At 47.4% G+C, this 20,988-nt stretch overlaps 1 protein-coding gene across 1 annotated transcript in view; it reads left to right on the top strand.

Moving 5' to 3' along the window:
• Positions 1–20,988, top strand: part of SAP130 (Sin3A associated protein 130) — a 988,428-nt gene that overhangs the window by 18,647 nt on the left and 948,793 nt on the right. Inside the window, exons 3-5 of the mRNA XM_086942556.1 lie at positions 11,152–11,387; positions 17,204–17,362; positions 17,822–17,933. Of these exons, the coding sequence (XP_086798682.1) occupies positions 11,152–11,387; positions 17,204–17,362; positions 17,822–17,933 (507 nt within the window). The remainder of the gene's footprint in view (positions 1–11,151; positions 11,388–17,203; positions 17,363–17,821; positions 17,934–20,988) is intronic.

Genomic DNA, 20,988 nt, shown 5'->3' with positions numbered 1-20,988 from the left:
ACCTAAAGTACATGGAGTCCTTTTACAGAGAGAACAGATAGCCTGGGGCCCTGAATAGCAGGATCCCAGGCCAACTAAGTCAAAAACCAGCTAACCACTAGGCAAAAAGTTGGGGTAACCATATAGTCAGATATTCACCTTCCTACAGTCCCCCTCCGTAATGTGTTTTTTCAGGGCATGTCTAAGCTGGAGATAACGAAACCTTTTGGATTCTGCTAGTTGGTATTCTGTTTGTAACGCTTCAAACTTAAGCATGCGCCTTTTTTGATATGTCTCCCAGCAGCTCTATCCCTATAAGCTTCCAATTCTGGAATCCTGTAGTTTCACCACCTTCCTCGGCAGGTCACTTTCCTAAAGTGGGGTCTGTTCGGTCTGTTCTGCTTCCCACCTTACACTCTTCATGGCTCTTCTTACTGTCTGCGTGTGTGGTGGGAATGGTTTCCCAGGTGTCTTTCAGTGCAGGGCTGCCAAGTAGCCCCTGCTCCCCATTGCTTACCTGTCCACCCGGTATGCCGGCTCTGACACCGTTGAGAAAGCCCATTCGTTGATGTTAATTAGTTGGGAGGCCAGGTAGTAGCCCTTAATGACTGGGATCGCTAGCCCGCCCTCATAAACTCCTTGTTTACCCAATATCGTCCAACAGCAACTCACGAACACTACCAGACATTACCCCGAAGATCTCAGGACCCCCCTCCTTCCCCTGTGCAGCACTGCAGTATCCTCCAGTGCAGCAGTCCTGAGAAACTGGGCACATGGCTGGGAATTGGAAGACTTGTGTAGACCCTGCAACCTCACATTGAGGATATATTCATTCTACTCAACAACACACACTGCATGTCTGCTTAGATTTCCGTGCACTTCCTCGCTGCTTCACACTGTAGCGGACATTTTTATAGCGCGTCTATCACGCCAAGATACTCCATGAAGTGATAGACGCGCTATAAAAGTGTCCCCTACATCTACATCTACATCTGGACATGGATTACCTGGAACGCACCCATTCCGATCATAATCCACATTGTCCCCGTAACATGGGAGAACAGGACTCCTCTGATCCCCGGTTACAGCGGGCAATGCTAGAGGACGCGGTCTTCCAAGACTCAATTGGCACAGCCATAGGGGAATATTTTGAGAGGAACTCCGGCACTGCCACATCGACACTTGTGGAATTAGACGCGCTAAAAGCCACAATACGAGGGAAACGCTTGGGCGCAGGAGGCGGCATGTTGCGTCAAGTTGAGAATTTTTTTTTTGAAATGGAGCATGTTCTGTTACAGTTTGAAACACGTGTAACGCTGACACATACAAACACACACGCCTCTCTCTCGTTCTTCCCCCCCCCCCCTGTAAACACATGTGCAGGCTGACCGATCAGGGTCTCTCCTTGGTTGAGGGATTAAACAAGACAGACCAGTGAGCCCCATCACAACACACATTCTTGATAGTCTAGTTATTCCCCATCTAACAGAAGACCAGCGCCTGGAATTAGATGTACCTATCCTATTAGAGGAAGTAAACCTCGCAATAAGTGCATTGCTCTCTGGCACAGTACCTGGCCCAGGCGACTTCCATCTGAATTCTACAAACGTATGCTGTCTTGATGGCCCAGTGGATACTCTGGGTCTACATGGAGGCATTGCAAAACTCGTGCCTCCCAATATCACTTACTGAAACTACACTGATTACTCTCCCAAAACCAGACAGGGACCCCACGCAGCTGAGCTTATACTGCCCACTAGCTCTACTTAACATAGATTACAACATTATAGTGGGGATACTAGCAAGTCAGCTGTCGTCCTTTACACCACATCTCATTCATGGGGACCAGAACGGGTTTGTCCCTGTGCGAAATACATCCCTCAATCTTCCTACACTGTTCAGGGTGTTGAGATATACCTCGCGCGACTGGCCTGAGTCGGGAGGCTTGTCTTAGACTTGGATAAGGCTTTCAACGCCATAGAATGCCCCTTTTTATAAGCTACTCTCCCACGATATGGGATTGGCCTATATTTCCTGAGCCTGGTCAGATTGCTATATGGAGCACCCACAGTTTGTGTCCGTACTGGCTGTTTGTTCCTGCAGCCTATAAGGATTGGTAGGGGCATCAGGCAGGGTTGCCCCCTTTCGCCACTAATTTTCTCCCTAGCTACAGAGCCGCTAGCACTAGCTATATACGCCTCTGTGGCTAACTGGGGCATCCCAATGGGCGTAGACACACACGCCATATCGTTTTACCCTGATGACATTTTACTATATATCTGAGTCATCAGCTCAGTACCGTCAGTGATTACACACACCTTCAATTTTTTTGCTGCACTGTCAGGGTTGAGGGTAAATTGGGGAAAATCTTGCCTGTTCCCCTTCGGTCCCCAAATGGCGGACCCTCACCTCCTCATAGGCGATGCCCCAGTCCCTTGGCAACCAAGCCTGTTTCTCTATCTAGGGATTTGGATCTACCACACGGACCAGGACCTATTGAATGGGAACCTCACCAGAGCAGTCACAGCACTAACTCGCAGATAGCATTCTGGAAAGCCCTTAACATTTCAGTAGTAGGGAGGGTCGTACTTAATAAAATGATAGTGCTCCCAGGCCTGCTGTATCATTTCACTAATCTGCCACTTTATCTGCCACCGCCCTCATTCATTATTGGACTGGGCCGAGGAGGTGTGCACAGCCTTACATAGGGAGGACATCCTGGGCTTGCGTAAATACCTGATCACGTCCTAATGGAATACAATACTAACAACACTCGAGGCTGCTCTTGACGTGAAGAATGCTGCTGACAACACAAACATAAGACAAGATGAACCAAGTCATTAATTGCAAAAGGCCCCATAGATAACCGAGACAGGTTAACAAAAGTACACACACACAAATCAAAAGTACACCCCCCCTGTTTCCCCCCCCCCCTCCCCCCCACCCCCGCCGGGAGAGTGTGGATCCCATGTTCACACACATGGGCATTACCCAAGATGTTACAGCTTTGTGCAAGAAATTTATACAAACCCACCCCCACTGCTGCTTAGGCCCATCGTCCCTCCTGAGTGTCCAATTAGTTCACCAGATCCATGATAATGGGATCTGTAGTTCTCAACAGTACAACACAGACACACGGTGGTGCACCCATTTCCAACTCACATTTACATAGCAGGATAGCCAACATCTACATCAGTACTCGTGATGTATCCTCTCCGTCACTGTTTCTTTGTGGGCTAAAATAGGGATTGCTGCTGTTGTCTTCTTTTGCAGCGAATTAGAAAATGTAGTTATATGTATATGCTATATCCCTGTGATGGTGTTTCACTTGATCACTGGATATGTTTGCTATGTGTCTAACCATTAAAAACGAATACAGCAGTTTAAAAAAAAATGAAGCACATAAATATTTATCAACTTAAATCTGGCATTTCTAGATACTTAGGTAATGCGGTACAACATATTTTTCCCTACTTTCTCCTCTTTGGGGGCCCCAAGTCGTTCTCCCAGTGTATCCTTAAGTTGTCGAGTGGGGGCATTCCTTCTTCCCGGAGTCTCCAATGTAGACCAGTTACAGCTTTGATCGTCCCGTATGACGTCACAATATATTGGTACCCTTCCTACAGCGGAGGCTCTACCACCCCCCTAACCGCAGTGTTTCTGAATTGCCGCTGTGAGTTCCCTGTGGCGAAGGAAGTGGGCCCTGCGGGAGCTTGTAGCTTTCTTTTAAGTCTTTGAAAGGTAATAATGTTCTGTTGTCATATAGAGTCCCTGCTGTAGATGCTCCCGTCGTTGCCCTCTGCCTTAGTCCTCTCCAATTGCCCCCATGTGGGAGCGCAGTTAGGAACTCTAGCGGGATATCCCGAGAGGATGGTTGTTTAGTTTTTGTTCTCCGAAAGATCCGGGTCCAGCACTTCTGGAACACTTCACTCCGGATTATCTCCTGTCTCAGAATGGGTATTCGCGACACCACTCAGGCCAGCTGATGCAGTTCTGGTATATCGGGCCTAAATTCTCTGCCCCCTGGATTCTACCCGCTATCCACTGCGTAAGCCATTGGAGCTGGGCCGCTAGATAGTAACTTTTAATGTCTGCCCATCCCCCATATCAACCAGATTATCAGTGAACAGAGCTCTTGAAATATGCTCTTCTGGATCCATATCAACAGGACTACAAAGAGATACTGTGGGCGTGGTAGTGCCACCATCTTCAAAAGGGCTATCCTGCACATCAGACAACAGCAAATATGCACAGAACTCTATACTTACCTTCAATCCTTGAATTCACTTTCCAACGTTACCTTTTAGTCTATCCAAGGCACCATGAGAAATTCTCACTCCTAGATACTGGAGACATCTGGGCTCCTTCACTATGTCTTGCCCTATGTCCAGTCTCTCTTTGTTAGCCATAGTCCGAAACGGGCATGATTTTTTTCAGTTGAACCGCAATCCAAATACTCTTCCAAGACGCGCAATGAGTTCCCTCGCTCCTGCGAGGTCTCCCCTCATGAATCCGAGGAACATCAGAAGGTCGTCCGCATATAGCTCAATGTAGTGATGTTCCCCCCAGTTTGCTATAGGGGTCCTTTCCTGGCGTGACAAGCCAAAGGCTCCATAGCTAATGCAAATATGAACTGCGACAGGGGACACCCTTGTCTAGTGCCCCTGCCCACCCGAGAAGTGTTTGAGATCAGACACCCTGTTTTCCCTCTAGCCAGTGATTCGGTGTAGGGAAATCTGGTCTAGGCCACAAATCCTCAAACCAGTCCAAATCTTCTCATTACGCTATAAAGGTAAGTCCACTCCAGGGTATGAAATGCCTTTTTAATATCCACCGCAAATATTGCAGCTCCCTCTGTGTTGAAGGAATCTGATTCTAGTACTTGTAAGAGTCTCCGGACAATAATGGCAGTATTGCGGCCAAGAATAAATCCTGCTTGGTCCTGGTGGACAAGGTTCGCCATATGTGGAAGAAGCCACGTGGCCAATATTTTACTCTGGATTTAATAAATCTAGTTTGAGCATTGACAATGGCCTATAGGCTGTTTTATCAACTGCTGGTTTGCCCGGTTCCTGGACGGGCACCACCAGCATCTCCTGCGTGGTCTTAGGCCGCCTATCCTCTTCTCTTACTGTTTTGTAAAGAGACACCAATCGGGGTGCCAATTCTTCTTTGTGTGTTGAGTAGAATTCTACTGGTAGGCTGTCTGTGCCCGCGGTCTTGTTTTTGGCCATAGCTTTAACAGTGGCCCTTATCTCTGAGAGTTCCATGTCTCCTCCCAGTAGGTCTTCCACTTCTTCTGTTACAGTTGGCAAGGTTATAGGTTGCAAAATTAAGTCTGTTTTCTTCTGTACAGGTCACCTTGTTTTGGTAATGTTCAGTATAATAGTCCTAAAATGCTCGATTTATGTCTTGTTGCCGGCAGAATGCGGGGGTATGTTAGTCTCTGACCTCCAGTATTACTGAGCCTCTTTTGGGGGGTTTGCCAGCCACGCCAAACTTGACCCGATATGGTCCCTCTCATTGTGTGTTCTGGTTATGTTGTTTCTGCTATTAATATCCCACCATCTTTCGACCTGTTTGGCTACTGTCTCTTTGGTTTCAAGTAACAAATCCTGCACCTCTCTATTTTCGGGCTGTCGCTACTCTACCTCACGTAGTTGCTCCACGACTAATGTCCCTTTTAGCAGGGTCCTCCTAATCCTCACTGCTTCGGGGATACATTTGGGCCTGATTACTGCCTTAAAGGGGTCCCAAAGTATCTTATTTATTTTATGAGTTTTATATAGCGCTAGCCAGATCTGAAGGTATCGGAGCGTTTTACAGCATGAATCACTCGTAGGATACATTAATCCAATTGGGTATATACAATGTTCCAAGAAGTATCGCATAATATCGACGTGGAGTTCAAAAGTTTACACGGAAAGTACGTTATTTCAGTACAATGTACAGGCAGCATATGACCGTCATCACAGTAGAATGTACCGGGAACAAATGACGCCTCGCTTCAGTGGTCGTTGAGGATCCAGTGACTCCTGGAGGGGTTTGACCGGAGAGGGGGGTGAGGTAGAGGTCATTGATGACAGTGTCCATGTGCTTCTATGGTTTGTAGCTATCCGTTTGGGCGACGTCGGGTGAGGTGGAGGTCTTTGAGCTGCCTTTTGAATTTTAAGTAGGAGGGGTTAATCCTGATATGGACTTGAAGGGAGTTCCATGTTTTTGGCACAATTCCTTCGAAGGATCGAGATGTTTTTTTTTGTCTGCGAGATTTCGGTGGGTTAAGGAGTAGAGTGTTTGAGCTCCTTAGGGTTCTTGACTGACCAGCCTTTTGAAGTTTAGCAGTTTGGTAGGTGGGTTTACCGGTGTGCAGCACTTTGTGCGTGAGGCAGGCGGTTCTGAAATTGGCACGCATTTCAACAGGAAGCCATTTTAGCTCTCTTAGTGCAAGCGCGATGTGATCGTATTTCTTTACTCCGATGACCATTCTGGCTGCTGCTTTCCGAGTTGAAGTGAGTGGTGGAAAATCGGATTTTGCTGCTACTGTGAGGGGTGCAATCCCGTAGTCCAGTCTGGACAGTACCAGGGATTGTGTAGCTTGTTTGAGGTCACTCGTAGGGATGAATGGTTCTATTTTTTTGAGTAGTTTAAGGTTGAGGAAGGCGCTCTTTGCAGAATTTTTGATGTGTTTGTTCATATCTAGTTTGGGGTCCAGAGTAATTCCAGTGATTTTACAGACTCCGCTAGGGCGAGGTTGTGGTTGAGAGCCTCGATGGCTTTTATCCATTCTGTGATTTGTGGGTTCTCCTCTTTTTTTTTTTTTTAGAGATGAGGAGGATTTCCATCTTGCCCTGATTTAGCTTTAAATGGTTACGAGAGAGCCAGCGTTGGACTTCTCTTAGAGTGTCGTTCAGTCTTTTGATGTCTTCGATGGAGGAGGTTTTCCAGATAGATTTGTGTATCGTCCGCATAGAGGTGGAAGGGAATGTTGTTTTTTTTCAGTATGGGGGTGAGAGGCTCCATATAGATGTTAAAGAGTTGTGGGGAGAGTACTGATCCTTGGGGGACACCCCTACCCAGGAAAGTGGGTCAGACAAAAAATTATTGATTTTTATACTCTTGTGTACGGTTCTGTAGGAAAGAGGTGAACCACTGTAGGACCACCTCGTCTGCTCCTACTCTCTTGAAGTGCTTTGAGTAGTTTGTGGTCAACCGTGTCGAAGATGCCGATAGATCCAGGAGTATGAGTTGGCAGCAATGGCCTTTGTCCAGAGATTTGTGCATGTCATCTATTACATTTAGGATCGCTGACTCTGCACTATAACCTTTCCTGAACCCCGATTGATGAGGATCGAGAAGGTTGGTGCTGTCTAGGTGTTGAGTGAGTTGGAGGAGAACTAATTTTTTCATAATTTTTGCAAGAAGAGTGAGATTGTAGACGTGTCTGAAGTTGTTCAGATCATTTGTGTCCGAGCCAAGTTTTTTCAGTAGAGGAGTGACTTGGCCGATTTTGAGACAGTCAGGCATGACTCCAGTACTCAAGGATCTGTTTATAATCTTAGTCCAGTGCGGGGCTAGGCATTATTTACATTTTTTTGCTAGTTGGGTCGGTAAGGGATCCATGATGTGTGCTGAGGGTTTGGTGTTGGAGATCAATTTGATGACCTCTGTTTCAGAGATGGGGTTGAAGGATTTCCATAAGTTCGGAGGGTGCTTGGGCGTGACATCTAACTCCGTGGGCGCTTTACTGTCGTGAGGACTGCTTTGTATGTCCAAGGAGAGTTCTATCTTGGAAATGTTGTCAATGAAGAAGTTGGCAAAGTTGTCACACAGGTCTTTAGAGGCCATAATTTGTGTCATGGGGGGTTTATAGGTTTGTTGCCTGAAGCTGATAAGTTCCTTAGGTCTGTTCTTTGCTTTGTCAAAAGAAGGAAGTTTTTTCATTTTTTATGTATTTATTGTATCTCCATCTTACTGCTTCTACTGAGTCTAGCTTGTAGTATTGTGGATGGGTTGTTTTGCCACAGTCTTTCTACCGCTCTTAGTTCTCTTCTTTCAGAGTTTTTTTCTGTATTGAACCATGATCTGGATGGAATGTTTCTTGATCTTTTTAGTTTCAGGGGGCTGTTTGGTCCATAATGGAGGTCCTCGTGGTGTTGTACTGAGAAGTTAGTTCTGTTACGGAGGACTTTGACTTAGATTTCTCACCAAGCGCGGAGGGTCCTGAGTGCAGAGCTGGTCTTGAAACTTCTGGTTTAGGTGGAACAGAATGATATGGTGGTCCGACCAGTCCACAGGCAAGGTAAGTTCGATGCAGACAGTATCTGCCCAAGTGATAATGGCGTCTAGGGTGGATCCTTTGATGTGGGTTTTCTTTGTTCAGTGTTGTGTAAGATCGAGGTTTCTTAGGAGATTATTTAGGGATTTGATTAGCGCAGTGTTTTCATCTTTCCAGTTTAAGTTGAGGTCGCCTAGAATTATGTTGTTAGAGTCCTGAAGTGATGAGTGAGTTAATTGGTCGGAGAGATGTCCTCCGAAAGAGGCGGTATTTCTCGGCGGATGGTCGAAGAGGAGATGACAAAGTAGTGATTTGTTAAACGTGTTAGACAATACACAGTGTCAAGAAAGCAAATCGCAAAGAACACCTTTACAGCAAAATATACTAAAGTTTTTAGCGTATAAGGTGCATAAAGACACTTTAATACACCTTATACGCTAAAAACTTTCGTTATTTCGCTGTAAAGGTGTTGTTTGCGATTTGTTTTCATGACACTGTGTATTGTCTATGTTTAACAAACCAAAAAGCTTTGCCTGAGCCCCCTGTTGTTCGTTTTTCCCTGTTGTGTATTCTACTGGCTAAATAGGACACAGGCTTGTGTCCCATTTTATGTATCACTGTGTAACTATTGTCTTTATTGCTTACAAGTAAATATCAGACCTCTGTCATGCTGGACATGTCCACTTAATATAGCACCGATTGTGTCTATATTTATTGCTTGGTTTCCTATTTTGTACCTTTCTAGGGACCACTGTTGTTTAAAATAACTGATTCCCAAGGTCCCTGGTCGACTGTTTTTGGGTCCCCTTGTTGCTTAAGAATATGTACCACTACAGAGCATCCTACCAGATCAGTTTGGTGCCCAGTATATTGAAATGGCACTCCAGATTTAATCCATACTAGCACCCCTTTGCAAAGGCTGAGTAGTCCATATAAAAGGCTTGCCCACGCCATCTGCACTGGAGTTCTTTTCCTGCAGTAATGCAATCTGTACCCCCTCCGTGCTAGATAGGAATGCACTTTGTCGTTTGGACTTGGTGTTCATACTTGATTACTCGTATTCTTTTTTTACTTATTGTCGCTATGTACTTTCACTCACCCTGGTTCTGGTTGCTTCTTGCTTAATTACCCACTATATTTTGTCTACTCCTTTCTTACTGTTAAGACTTATTTTTATTTGCTCTCTATGTACCTCACATTTCTGCTATTGTGCTAGCTCTGTAAAGTGCTAGTCTCAAGATCTTAAGTGCTATGTTGCCAAGCTCATTCACTACCGGTGGAAAATTCTGTGCACCTACTCTCCCTACCCTTGCAACTCCCTACTATATCTACCTCCGAATTTTACATCCTCACATCCCTCTGTCTATCGGATTCTTCCTTTATATAATGTTGATATATATTTTCATTTACGCTTTATGTAACTGTGGCACTTCTTGCTACTTTGCCTATATATCCCATTGTATACCGTTTATTGTTTTTACTGTTACTATATATTTTTCAATTCTTTATGTTCCTCATATTGTTTTTGTGCTTACTCTGTAAAGCACTCCGATACCTTTTGGGTCTAGTTTGTGCGCTATAAAACTCACAAATAAATAAATATTGAAATACAGCCCTGTTATGAATGTTACTTTGCACATTGTTCAAAGACCCAAACAATGTTTCCTGTTTGCCACTCTTAACATATTGGGTTGGATGTAGTTTTACCTTCCATTGCTTAACATGTAAAAGAGTGTGTGCCGAAGCCCGCTGCTCTGAAGATGCAGACGGTGCAAGTGAATGTCGGTTGCTGAATATCAAGACTGTACAATCCTAAATCAACCTCAGACACTCCCTTCCTTCACTCGTGATGGTTTTTTAGTCTTTCACCGTCTCCGTCTTTCCATTTGTGTTTTTTTTACCTTCCTTGCACCTTTATATATCTTATGCGGAAGAATGTGTGCCGGCCCCCAAACGTGAGCGCCGGTGGCTCCCTAAGGCTCAAATTAAGCACTTATTAATGTTCAACTAAATTCTGAAGTCAGTTATTTTTTGCCATGTTAGAGAGTTGGGCGCCGGGGGGGTGGGGGGATGGGGGGGGGTGTTGCCTGGGCTATTTGTGCAAATGAATGGACTCACACCGTACCCGGATTCAGAGGAGAAGTTGTAAACTATTTTGCTTCCCTTCATAGGATAATATACAGGTCTTGAATATTTTCCCAGTTTTGCACGATTAATGGATAACCTTTCTAGTGCTGATGTTCGTCAAGCTTAAGAAGTTCTGTTACAGATGTGATTACTTATTGCATTCTCCAGATACACATAGGTTTGTTTTAGATTTCTGAAGATTTCACATTTTTAAATGTTTGATGAATGTTCAGTATTGCTCTGTGCAGCTTCACTAATAAAGCGGTCGAAAGGTTAGTTGAGGTTCACCACTGTTTCACAGTGCTGCTTCTCGGCTGTAGTCCACAGTCCTGTGGAATTCTGCTTTTTGTGCAATCTGTATTTACAGGGCTGACCTCAATCGCGGATTTCTGATCACATTCGAGAAAAATATGGTGTGCATAACCCATTTCTATTCTTTAGAGGACCGATCTTATGTATAATGTACTTATGGTAAGAATGATTACAACACCCCAGACTTAGTCTAGGATTCCTTTGGGAAAGGAGGCCAATTTTCAGCAAGTCAGTGTTCAGTAGATGTGTAGTGAGTCTCCTCTTTTGCACTTAAAGTCACCTTCTCAGTTTTGATCTCAAGTGGAAGTCGGGTTGCCTAGATCTTATATGTGTGGTTTGGTTAGACTGCTCAGTTAGTATTTTAAATTATTTTCATCTTACCTATTTTCTACCTTGCTGTCTAACAATATTGCATATTTTATATATTCTAATATCTTGCTGCTTACTTTGCTATCCAGTTAATGATGAGTCTAGCCGAGATACAGAAGGGGCTTTGAAAGAATACCTGTGTTCAAGCAGCTGCCTGCCACCTCGGGATGAGAAGCATGAGCCAGTGGTTGTCCGGCCCTATCCTCCGGTCCAGATGCTAGCTCCACATCATACGGTGCAGCCAGGAGGTTCCGTCACCGTGACCGCTCAGCAAGGCCATTTGACCTCCGCCATGCCCCTATCTTTCTCTGAAGGGATTCTTAAGGTAATTTGAGGGCAGGTCATTGAAAGGTTTCCTGTCTCTAATACTAGTTTTCTAGTAAGTGTACCCTACCCAGATTCATAATCTTGAATCTGAAAGAGACACGTTGGTGATAGATTCCTTACCTTAGAATATCCCCAGGCGTCAGACTGGATCCGGAAACTTTTGCGTAGCAGTACCCTTGCGCGTCGGTAGGCGTCGTCTGCGACTCCGCGTCCGTCGTCTGCGTCGTGGGCGCCGTGATGATGTCGTCGGAGTACTTAGACGCCGCCTCCGCGTGCTGACGTCAGTTCTTCTTTTTTCCGCGCCAGCCAGCGCAGATCTGGAAAGAGCAGTTCCCTAGTCACTTTTTGACTACGTTTTGGTGATCTTTTTGATCCATTTCGAAGTCTGTACGACTCCCGACGGTACCTGCAGAGATGCCCGGCTTCAAGCATTGCGACGAGTGCGACCGTACCATGTCGGTCACGGATCCCCACCGCCTGTGCCTGGCGTGTTTGGGCGTCGACCATGACGACGAGGCCTGCCCCGAATGTCGGGCCCTTTCGAGGAAGGCCAGGCGGGAGCGGTCCCGCAGGCGGCTCGACCTCCGGCAGTCGGCCCCGCGCCGTGTGAGGTCCCGGTCCCACGGGAGGTCGAGGGACAGGTCGCGGGGATGAAGCCGTCACTGCTCCGGGAGTCGGCACCACTCCTCCGGGTCCAAGTCGTCAGGTAAGAAGCATAAGAAGTCGAAGAGACATCATCGCTCTTCTGACTCCCCCGACGCTCGTGCGATGCGGCCGGGGGTTCGGGTGACACTGCCCACGCGGCTCCTCGGGAGTCGCGGATGCCGCGTCCGGCCCCATACCCTACGGTCCCTGGGCTGAACGCGACGCCAGAGGAGATTGAGCGTTTCCTCATGGCCATGAGGTCCCTTTCTCCACCGACGGGTTCCGCGCCGCCTTCGGGCCCAGCGAACCCGTCTGGGGGTCCTAGTGGGTCGGGGGCTTCGACCCCGACGCCGTTGGGTGCTTCGGCCCCGACGCCGCCGGCGCCTTCGGGCCCGGCGCCGCAGGGCCCCACGATCCCGACACCGCCGGTGCCCTCGGGCCTGGCGCCGCAGAGTCCAGCGGCCCCGGCGCCGTCGGCGCCTTCGGGCCCGGCGCCGCAGGGTGCCGCTGGACCTCCATCGGGCTCTGGATCGTCACCGGTGGACATTACGACCCCGCGCCAGCAAACGGGTGACTTTCGCTCCTTTCGTGGCACGGGAAGGGGCGTCCCCACACGTGCCGCCAGCCACACGCCGCAAACTGTCGTCCAGCGCGGCGGCGGCCGTGGAAACCGCCGTGGAGGCGGTCGGGGAAACAGGCGGAGTCAGTCCACACCTGCCCCCGCGGCATCAAGGGGCTACTCCCTCCCCTTCGAGACGACCCCTCAAGCCATGCCACCGCAACACCACCGCGTATCGGGGGATCACTTGCGGCTCTTGCAGGAGGAAGTTTCGGCCCTCTTGGCCAAGGGGGCCATCGAGCGCGTTCCTGGGCCAGAAGTAGGACGTGGTTGCTACTCCCACTACTTCCTGGTACCCAAGAAGGGCAAAGGGGGCCTACGCCCTATCTTGGATCTGAGGAACGTCAACGGCTTCCTCCAGAAGGAGAAGTTCAAAATGCTGACACTGGCTCAGGTCTTAGCTGCCCTAGACCCAGGAGACTGGATGGTAGCGTTGGACTTGCAGGACGCGTATTTCCACATCCCCGTCCTGCCGGCCCACCGGCGTTACCTGCGGTTCACGGTAGGCCACGAGCACTTTCAGTTTACTGTGCTCCCCTTCGGCCTTACCAGCGCCCCACGGGTTTTCACGAAGGTGATGGCGGTGGTCGCAGCTCATCTGTGCAGGTTAGGGGTGTCAGTCTTCCTCTACCTAGACGACTGGTTGTTGAAGGCGGGCTCGCCCCAGACAGTTGGATTTTCCATCAATGTGCCGAAGACACACCTGTGCCCCTCTCAGAAGCTCCTTTTCATTGGAACGGTTCTCGACTTGGCGCAGTTTCGGGTTTACCCGCCCGAACAGCGGGTTCGGGATATACAGGCTCTGCTTCCGATCTTCGGGCCTTTATCCCGAATTTCGGTCAGGTTGACGCTGCGGCTTCTGGGGCTGATGGCCTCCTGCATCCTTCTGGTGCATCACACACGGTGGCGGATGCGGGCTCTGCAGTGGGACCTGAAGTTTCAGTGGGCCCAGCATCAGGGCAACCTGTCCGACCATGTCCTGATCTCGGAGGGCACTGCGAGACAGCTGCAGTGGTGGCTCTCGGACCGCGATTGGTTCAACGGCATATCCCTCTCCATTCCCCAACCGGAGCACGTAGTTGTGACGGACGCGTCCCTCCAGGGTTGGGGAGGCCACCCTGGAGAGGCGGAGATCAGAGGACTCTGGTCTCCGGCGGAGTCCCGGCTCCATATCAATGTGTTGGTGCTGCGGGCGATTCGTCTGGCACTGAAGGCATTCCTCCCGTCTGTCCGAGGGAGTGCAGTGCAAGTGTTCACGGACAACACCACCGCCATGTGGTACTGCAACAAACAGGGCGGAGTGGGGTCGTGGACCCTTTGCCAGGAGGCTCTGCGTCTCTGGCAGTGGCTGGAACATCAGGGCGTGACTCTGATGGTTCAACACCTGGCAGGTTCTCTGAACGCCAGGGCGGACGAACTCAGCCGTCGGTGCTCGATGGATCACGAATGGCGTCTGAACTCGGACGTGGCGCAAGGCCTCTTTCTGCGATGGGGAGAGCCTTGGTTAGATCTATTCGCCACCGAAGAGAACGCGCAATGTCATCAGTTCTGCGCGTTGGAATTTCCAAGGCGGCACTCGCTCGGAGACGCTTTTCGTCGCGAGTGGAGCTGCGGTCTGTTGTACGCCTTTCCGCCTATACCACTTCTGCCCAGAGTGCTGAAGAAGATCAAGCGCGACTGGGCACAAGTCATCCTTGTGGCTCCGGACTGGGCACGAAGGTACTGGTATCCCGAGCTACTCAGTATGTCAGTCGATCCCCCGGTTCGTCTGCCTCTTCAGGAGGACCTTCTGTCGCAGCAGCAGGGGACGGTCCTCCACCCGAACCTGTCCAGTCTCCACCTCCATGCTTGGAGATTGAGCGGCGACAGTTGAGGCCATTTGACTTGCCTCCTCACGTTTGCAACATCATTCTGGCAGCCAGGCGTCGGTATACGCCTGCAGGTGGAACAGATTTGTGGCATGGTGCACAGCAAAGGCTGTGGATCCCCTCAATGCCCCTCTTTCTGAGGTTCTCTTCTTTCTTCTCTCTCTTGCCCAGCAGGGCTCTGCTCTGGGCACTGTCAAGGGCTATCTTTCAGATCTTTCGGCCTTCCTGAGGCTGCCTGACCAACCTTCTTTGTTCAAGTCCCCTATCGTTAATCGATTCCTGAAGGGCATCACTCATACGTTTCCTCCTGTTCCCTTCGTGATGCCTCAGTGGGACTTGAACCTGGTTCTTACATTTCTGATGTGCGCTCCCTTTGAGCCACTTCACAACTGTCCTCTTCGCCTTCTTTCTTTGAAGACTGCCTTCCTGGTAGCCATCACCTCTGCCAGGAGAGTGAGTGAGCTCCAGGCTCTATCTTGTAAGCCTCCTTTCCTTTCAGTCCATCCGGACAAAGTTGTGTTACGGACAAGGCCCTCCTTCCTACCTAAGGTAGTCACGGCCTTCCACATTGGGCAATCCATCACGTTGCCCACCTTCTTTCCGCCTCCGCGCCCCTCGAGAGAAGAGGAGAGGCTCCACCGTCTGGACCCAAAACGTGCGCTCTCATTTTATCTGAATCGCACACAACAGTTCCGGGTGGATGATCAACTCTTCGTTGGGTACGCGGGCGCTAATAAAGGGAAAGCGGTGCACAAGCGGACCATCTCCCGGTGGATTATCTTGTGAATCCAGGCGTGTTACTCCTTGGCTAAGAAGGAACCCCCTGTTGGGCTGAGGGCTCATTCCACTCGAGCCACGGCGACTACAACTGCCCTGGGCCGGGGAGTTCCCTTGCAGGACATTTGCCAGGCAGCTACGTGGGCCTCGCTGCACACGTTTGCAAGACACTATTGCCTGGACAGTCAAGTCCGGAGGGACGGCTACTTTGGCCGTTCCGTCCTCCAGGACTTTCTGGTGTGATTATTGGTTCGCAGACCCACCACCACGGGGATGGTATTGCTGGGGTATCTATTCTAAGGTAAGGAATCTATCACTAACGTGTCTATTTCAGATGCACAAGTTACTACTTGTGTAACGATATATCTGTAAGAGACATTAGTTAGTGATAGATTCCTTACTGACCCACCCATCCTCCCCGTTCTGCGAACCGATATCTAGGGTTAAGGTCATCCCCTTTCAGGGCCCTAGTTTCTTGGCACCAGTGTTGGTTTTTGTCATGGCTCTGCGCTTCTGGCGCGGGAAAGCTGTGGCGAAGAACTGACGTCAGCACGCAGAGGCGGCGTCTAAGTACTCCGACGACGTCATCACGGCGCCCACGACGGACGCGGAGCCGCAGACGACTCCTACCGACGCGCAAGGGTACGGCTACGCAAAAGTTTCAGGATCCAGTCTGACGCCTGGGGATATTCTAAGGTAAGGAATCTATCACTAACTAATGTCTCTTACGATATATCGTTACACAAGTAGTAACTTGTGCAACAGTGCCTTGAAATATTTGAAAGTTGTCCATGTAACGAACATCCCTTATTAGAGGAACACTTTCTTTCATATATTTTGAAGTGGCAGATAGTGTAAGTTAACCGGGCTATATCTATTTACATGGTGTGCAGGAAACATGAAACATCGGTGGGTGATCAAGAATATAAGAACAGGGTAGACCTGTTTAGGAGTTTAGATGAGGAGTATTCCAAAAATCGTATTGAAGGCTGAGTCAGTGCTCTTTAGGTTGATGCCGAAAGTGTTTTAAGTGTTTTCTAAAAGACTGTGTGTGAAATTTCATTGCCAACTTGAAGGGTGAATTTTTAAATAGATGGGGTGAATCCACAGAATATTTGGTAGAGAGCTTGGAAAGATGTAAAGTCTGGTTCGTTTAGGTCTCTTTAAATTTCTTGTATGGTGTTAAGACTGAGGTCTTAAGAAGTCCAGTTCAGGTGAACAGCTTTATATTCAAGGCATCTGATTTTTCATTGTATCTTTACCTTGATGGGGAGCCAGCGGAGCACTTAGCGGATGTGTGTGATATAGTCTAATATTCTCATGGAGGACATAAGAAGCACAGCATAGTGAATAGCTACCTTGATGGGGTCCAGAGAACATTTCAGGATGCCCTCTTATATGATATTTCCAGATCCTGGACTGAAAAGAAATGGTTCTTGTGCAGAAGGAGCGGGACATAAGAGCATTTGGTAGCCTTCTAGTGGTGACCCAGGATTGGGTATCCGCAATTATGATTGCAGAAATGTATTTATTTTAAAATGCTCCTCAAGCCTTAACATAATTTGAGCTCCCAGCAAGGCAGAACGGAGAGCAGTATGTAAAAGGGATCATTGCAGGATCACAATGCACAATTAAATTGAATATCTGTTAGATGAGTGACACTTTTCTGTGCGTTGGTGTGGTAGGTAGCAAAATAGTTAGCTACTGGTGTTTCAGGTAGAGATAGGTGGTGATATGTCGTTATGCTAGGGTAGAGTCATGAAAGAGCTCTTGTTGTACAAGCTAATAGTTTGAACTACTGAGGATGGTACTGCCAATGGCCTCCTGTTTTCGATGGCTTGATGTCATTGTAGCTAAAAGTATGCATTCATTCTAATTATGTTTTTCTCCTTATGGTGCATCCAGACCTCACTGAAGTCCTCCATGCCCAGTCGCCCAATTGCTCCGGCTCCACCCTCTTCCCTCTCCTCTTTATCCAAGGTATCAGGGCAGGTGACGGTGACTGTGGAAGGGAACCTACCACAGGCGTCTGCCATTCCTGTGGCTACCATCAGTGGCCAGCAGGCAAGTTTTGTTCTTGTCTTCTTCTTCCATGAAATACAGAGACCATCCAGAACGAATATTTCCCAACTCAATCTAAAAAATCTTTTCATTGCCTATAAATCTGCAGTAACATAAAAATGTATCCTTTATTCCTACATAATGGTGTAAGGCAACATGTGGCATGTGCATTTCTAGCAGCCAAAGTGTACTTCCATGGCAAAGTAGTATATTTTACACACGTTTCGGACTGTGTGTGTCCAATAAATAAATGGTCCAGCTCTTTTTAATTCACTTTGAATTTACAATCTTTGGCATAAGATGAGATTCCCTGTTGTCTGATTGGTCTTTGTTCATGAAATGAATAAATGTTCTCTTGGGCAGGGAGATTTGTCTCTACTTCCTTTGTATGTAACTAAACACCCTTTATTGCGCCCTTAATTTTGATTCTAGTCCTTCTCTGTGTGTGTTTCTGTGATTTAGGGACATCAGAGTAACCTGCACCATATCATGGCAGCAAATGTCCAGATGTCAATCGTTCGTAGTGGTGCACCTGGGACTCCACTGCACATTGGAGCATCACATCTACCACGAGGTACTGCTTTTTTATATTTATTTACGTAAATTTAACAGTTTGTCACTGGATATAGTCATTAACAGTAATTACGTTTCACATGAGACTTCGAAGTGAATTCCCAATGGGGGGCTCCCCTACACAGTACCACTGTTAACTGTTCTTCGTTTGCCAATATCCTTTCTGGAATTGATTGACTTGTTCTGATGAAAGAGCCAGAGCCCCCTTAATACTCTCTATATCAGATTGCTGCGATAAAAGTCCTGGCTCCCTGTAAAATGTATGTTGATTCTGCTGCAGGACCGCCAATGCCAAACTTTGGATTGGTTCAGAAAGAACAATTTGTTGACAGAATTCTGAACGATGTCATACATTCACCCCAGTACAGAGATCTGGGTCTAAATCCATTGTTATTTTGCTCACCATGGCATTCCAGTTTGGACCCATCCTTGTGCAAATCAGTCTTCACCATGCATGGCTGGTTCCAAACTGGGGTGGTGTGGTGGTCAAAAGAATGATGGATTTAACCCAGATCCTTGTGAATGGAGGTGAATGTTTGCATTTTCCAGCATTCCGTACATTCATTGTTTTTTTTGCATATGTCTCCCTAAGTGGGAAGGGTATGCCCAGAAGTGGGTCCTGTGCTCACTACACCACTGGATTCAAGCTAGCCTGGTTGATGAAGGGTGGTGCCCTGAAACCCGTCCCAGGATGCTTTTTTCCGGTCCAGGGTGCTTGTTTCCGGCCCAGGGTGGACCTGGCAGGCCATTTTAAGCTGGATTGTTCCCACAAGGAACAGGGTCAGTACTGATTTGCATATGGCTGGTTCCAAACTGGGGTGGTGTGGTGAGCAATAGAATGATGGATTTAACTCAGATCCTTGTGACTAGGGGTGAATGTTTGCATTGTCCAGCATTCCATCCAACAATTGTTTCTTTTGCACTTTGGGTTGGTGCCTGAGTCTTCCATTCGAGCACCTGTAGTTAAACCGCAAGTGACTAGAGTTGAGTTAATTCCCCATTCTGGGCCAGTGGGCGCAGTCACTGTTTACTCTTCCCGGACAATGTTACCAATCATTACAGCTATCCTTAGTTTGAATATTGCTGGAATAAATTACAAAACTAGGTGATATGGAATGGGATCAATTCATTGATGGCCAATGGATTTTTCTTTTTCAGGAGACGTGGTGTACTAAAAACGTTAAGAGGTGTTTTCAAGATGTTTTTACCCGCTGTGCGGTCCCCAGCATGGCGACCATAGAGTGGTCTGCAAGTCTGGTTGAATATTGCATTGTCTTGCTCTGTAGTAGAGGTCCCACTTGTTTGACCTGCCATCCCAGGATGCATTGTAACTCCATCAAAGGAATATACCTTTTGTTAATTAACATCTATAGCAGGAGCTCTGTTACCCAGAAGGAATCTCCATCTGCTGTTTATTGAATAAGATCTCAGCTCCTTGTAGTGGGACCCATCACGTCATTGTGGCAGGTGACTTGAACTTAACCTATGAACCCTACGGTATCTTACAGGACTTATGCCGTGATGAAGACATGTTGTGGGGAATTCCCAAGGTTCCATCCCTTTAAGGAGTAATCTTTCCAGGGCTGCTCTCCAAATGGTGGACTTATCCCTTGCGCACGGTCTAAGAGCATGTAGTGGCCATTTACCTTCTGACTTATGTGCCGCCCCCACGTTTCACAGAGGGGGATAAACTAACCAAATTGAGTACTTCATTCTAGATACTAGGATATGGAGATTCATACACAATATGATAGTTGTAGATGGGAAAGAGTAACTATAGCCCAATTATTTAAACTGTGAATGATCATTTACCATCTTTTACAGAGACATCTACTCAGTTTTGAGGGTATGTATTGAAGGTGACTAACCATTGTAGAAATGTCAAGTGGGAAGTTGTTTGTTCTTCTCCCAAGAGATTTATTATGGAGGAGCACACTAATTAATTTGCTAGGCTTACAGATGTATTTATTATTGTTAAAAACTTCACACGGGCCCCTAAGAATGGCAAATTGATTATGTTTTTATCTAGGAACCTGAATCAATATTACCATTCTATGCCCTTACACGGCTATACTCAATAATATCCCTATAATGGCATAAGAATCAGATCCATATTTCAGTAAATCGCCCTTGCAGCCCAAGGCATGGCAAAAGCTACTTCCTTAGATTCCTAGGAAGCACAACGAGTTCTTTCAACACACCAAACCTCCTGCAACCTGGGAAATCCCCGCTTGCTTTGTTTTGATTTGTAATAGAAATCCTGCGAGCACTCTAAGAACGGCCAGTTCTTAGTGACATCTTTATTGACTTCTTATGTCCAAACCTTACGTCAAACTCGGCACCTTTTCAGGTATAAATATACCAACGTTGCCTTAAGCAAACACACAGTGGTGGTTTTGGAGCAGAGCAGCTAATCTACTTGCCGAGAGCCCAGCAGACGCGGAGAGCCCACGGACGCTGCCCCTCCTCTTTGACGCGCTGAGAAAGGCGCTGTCTTTTCTCCTGCTGACAAAATCCAGCTCCGGCGTTTCCAGCCTAACTTTGCGGGTGACTGGGATATAGAGTCCTGAGAGAGAGATACCAGACCTCCTACATTCGATTCCCAAGGTACAGTACAGACTAAACCCTTAGAGAGAATTCTTGAATCAGATTCTTGGCAAAACCAACTTAACTTAAACTGCTACTTACTTACTCCTTCCCACGTATTAGGCTTAGGTCAGGTACACCGGGGTAGGCGTATTTTAGAAGCACCAGTTGAGCACTTTGGCCAATGTATATATGTATGTATATATTTTATCCATTTTAAAGTATCTTATAGCTAAGAAACCATATCCATGCTTTTATAGTATTTTCATAATACTCCTTTTACTGTACGTACTTTACTTTATATTAAGTATTGCAATTGTGGCAATTCATTTCTCTAGCATGAGAAGGAAGACTGCTCAATAAATAATACCTTTTATTGAAAACGCCCGTCTCTCTATTCTCTGCACTCTGGTGAAACTAAGTACGCACATCTGACTGAGTGAAATAGCTGTCTATTGTTTTCACAAGAC

This window comes from Lissotriton vulgaris, chromosome 11 (assembly GCF_964263255.1).
Source record: "Lissotriton vulgaris chromosome 11, aLisVul1.2, whole genome shotgun sequence".
Classification (NCBI taxonomy): domain Eukaryota; kingdom Metazoa; phylum Chordata; class Amphibia; order Caudata; family Salamandridae; genus Lissotriton; species Lissotriton vulgaris.
The sequence above is the reverse complement of the archived record's forward strand: the minus strand, read 5'-3'. Positions and strand labels throughout refer to the sequence as shown.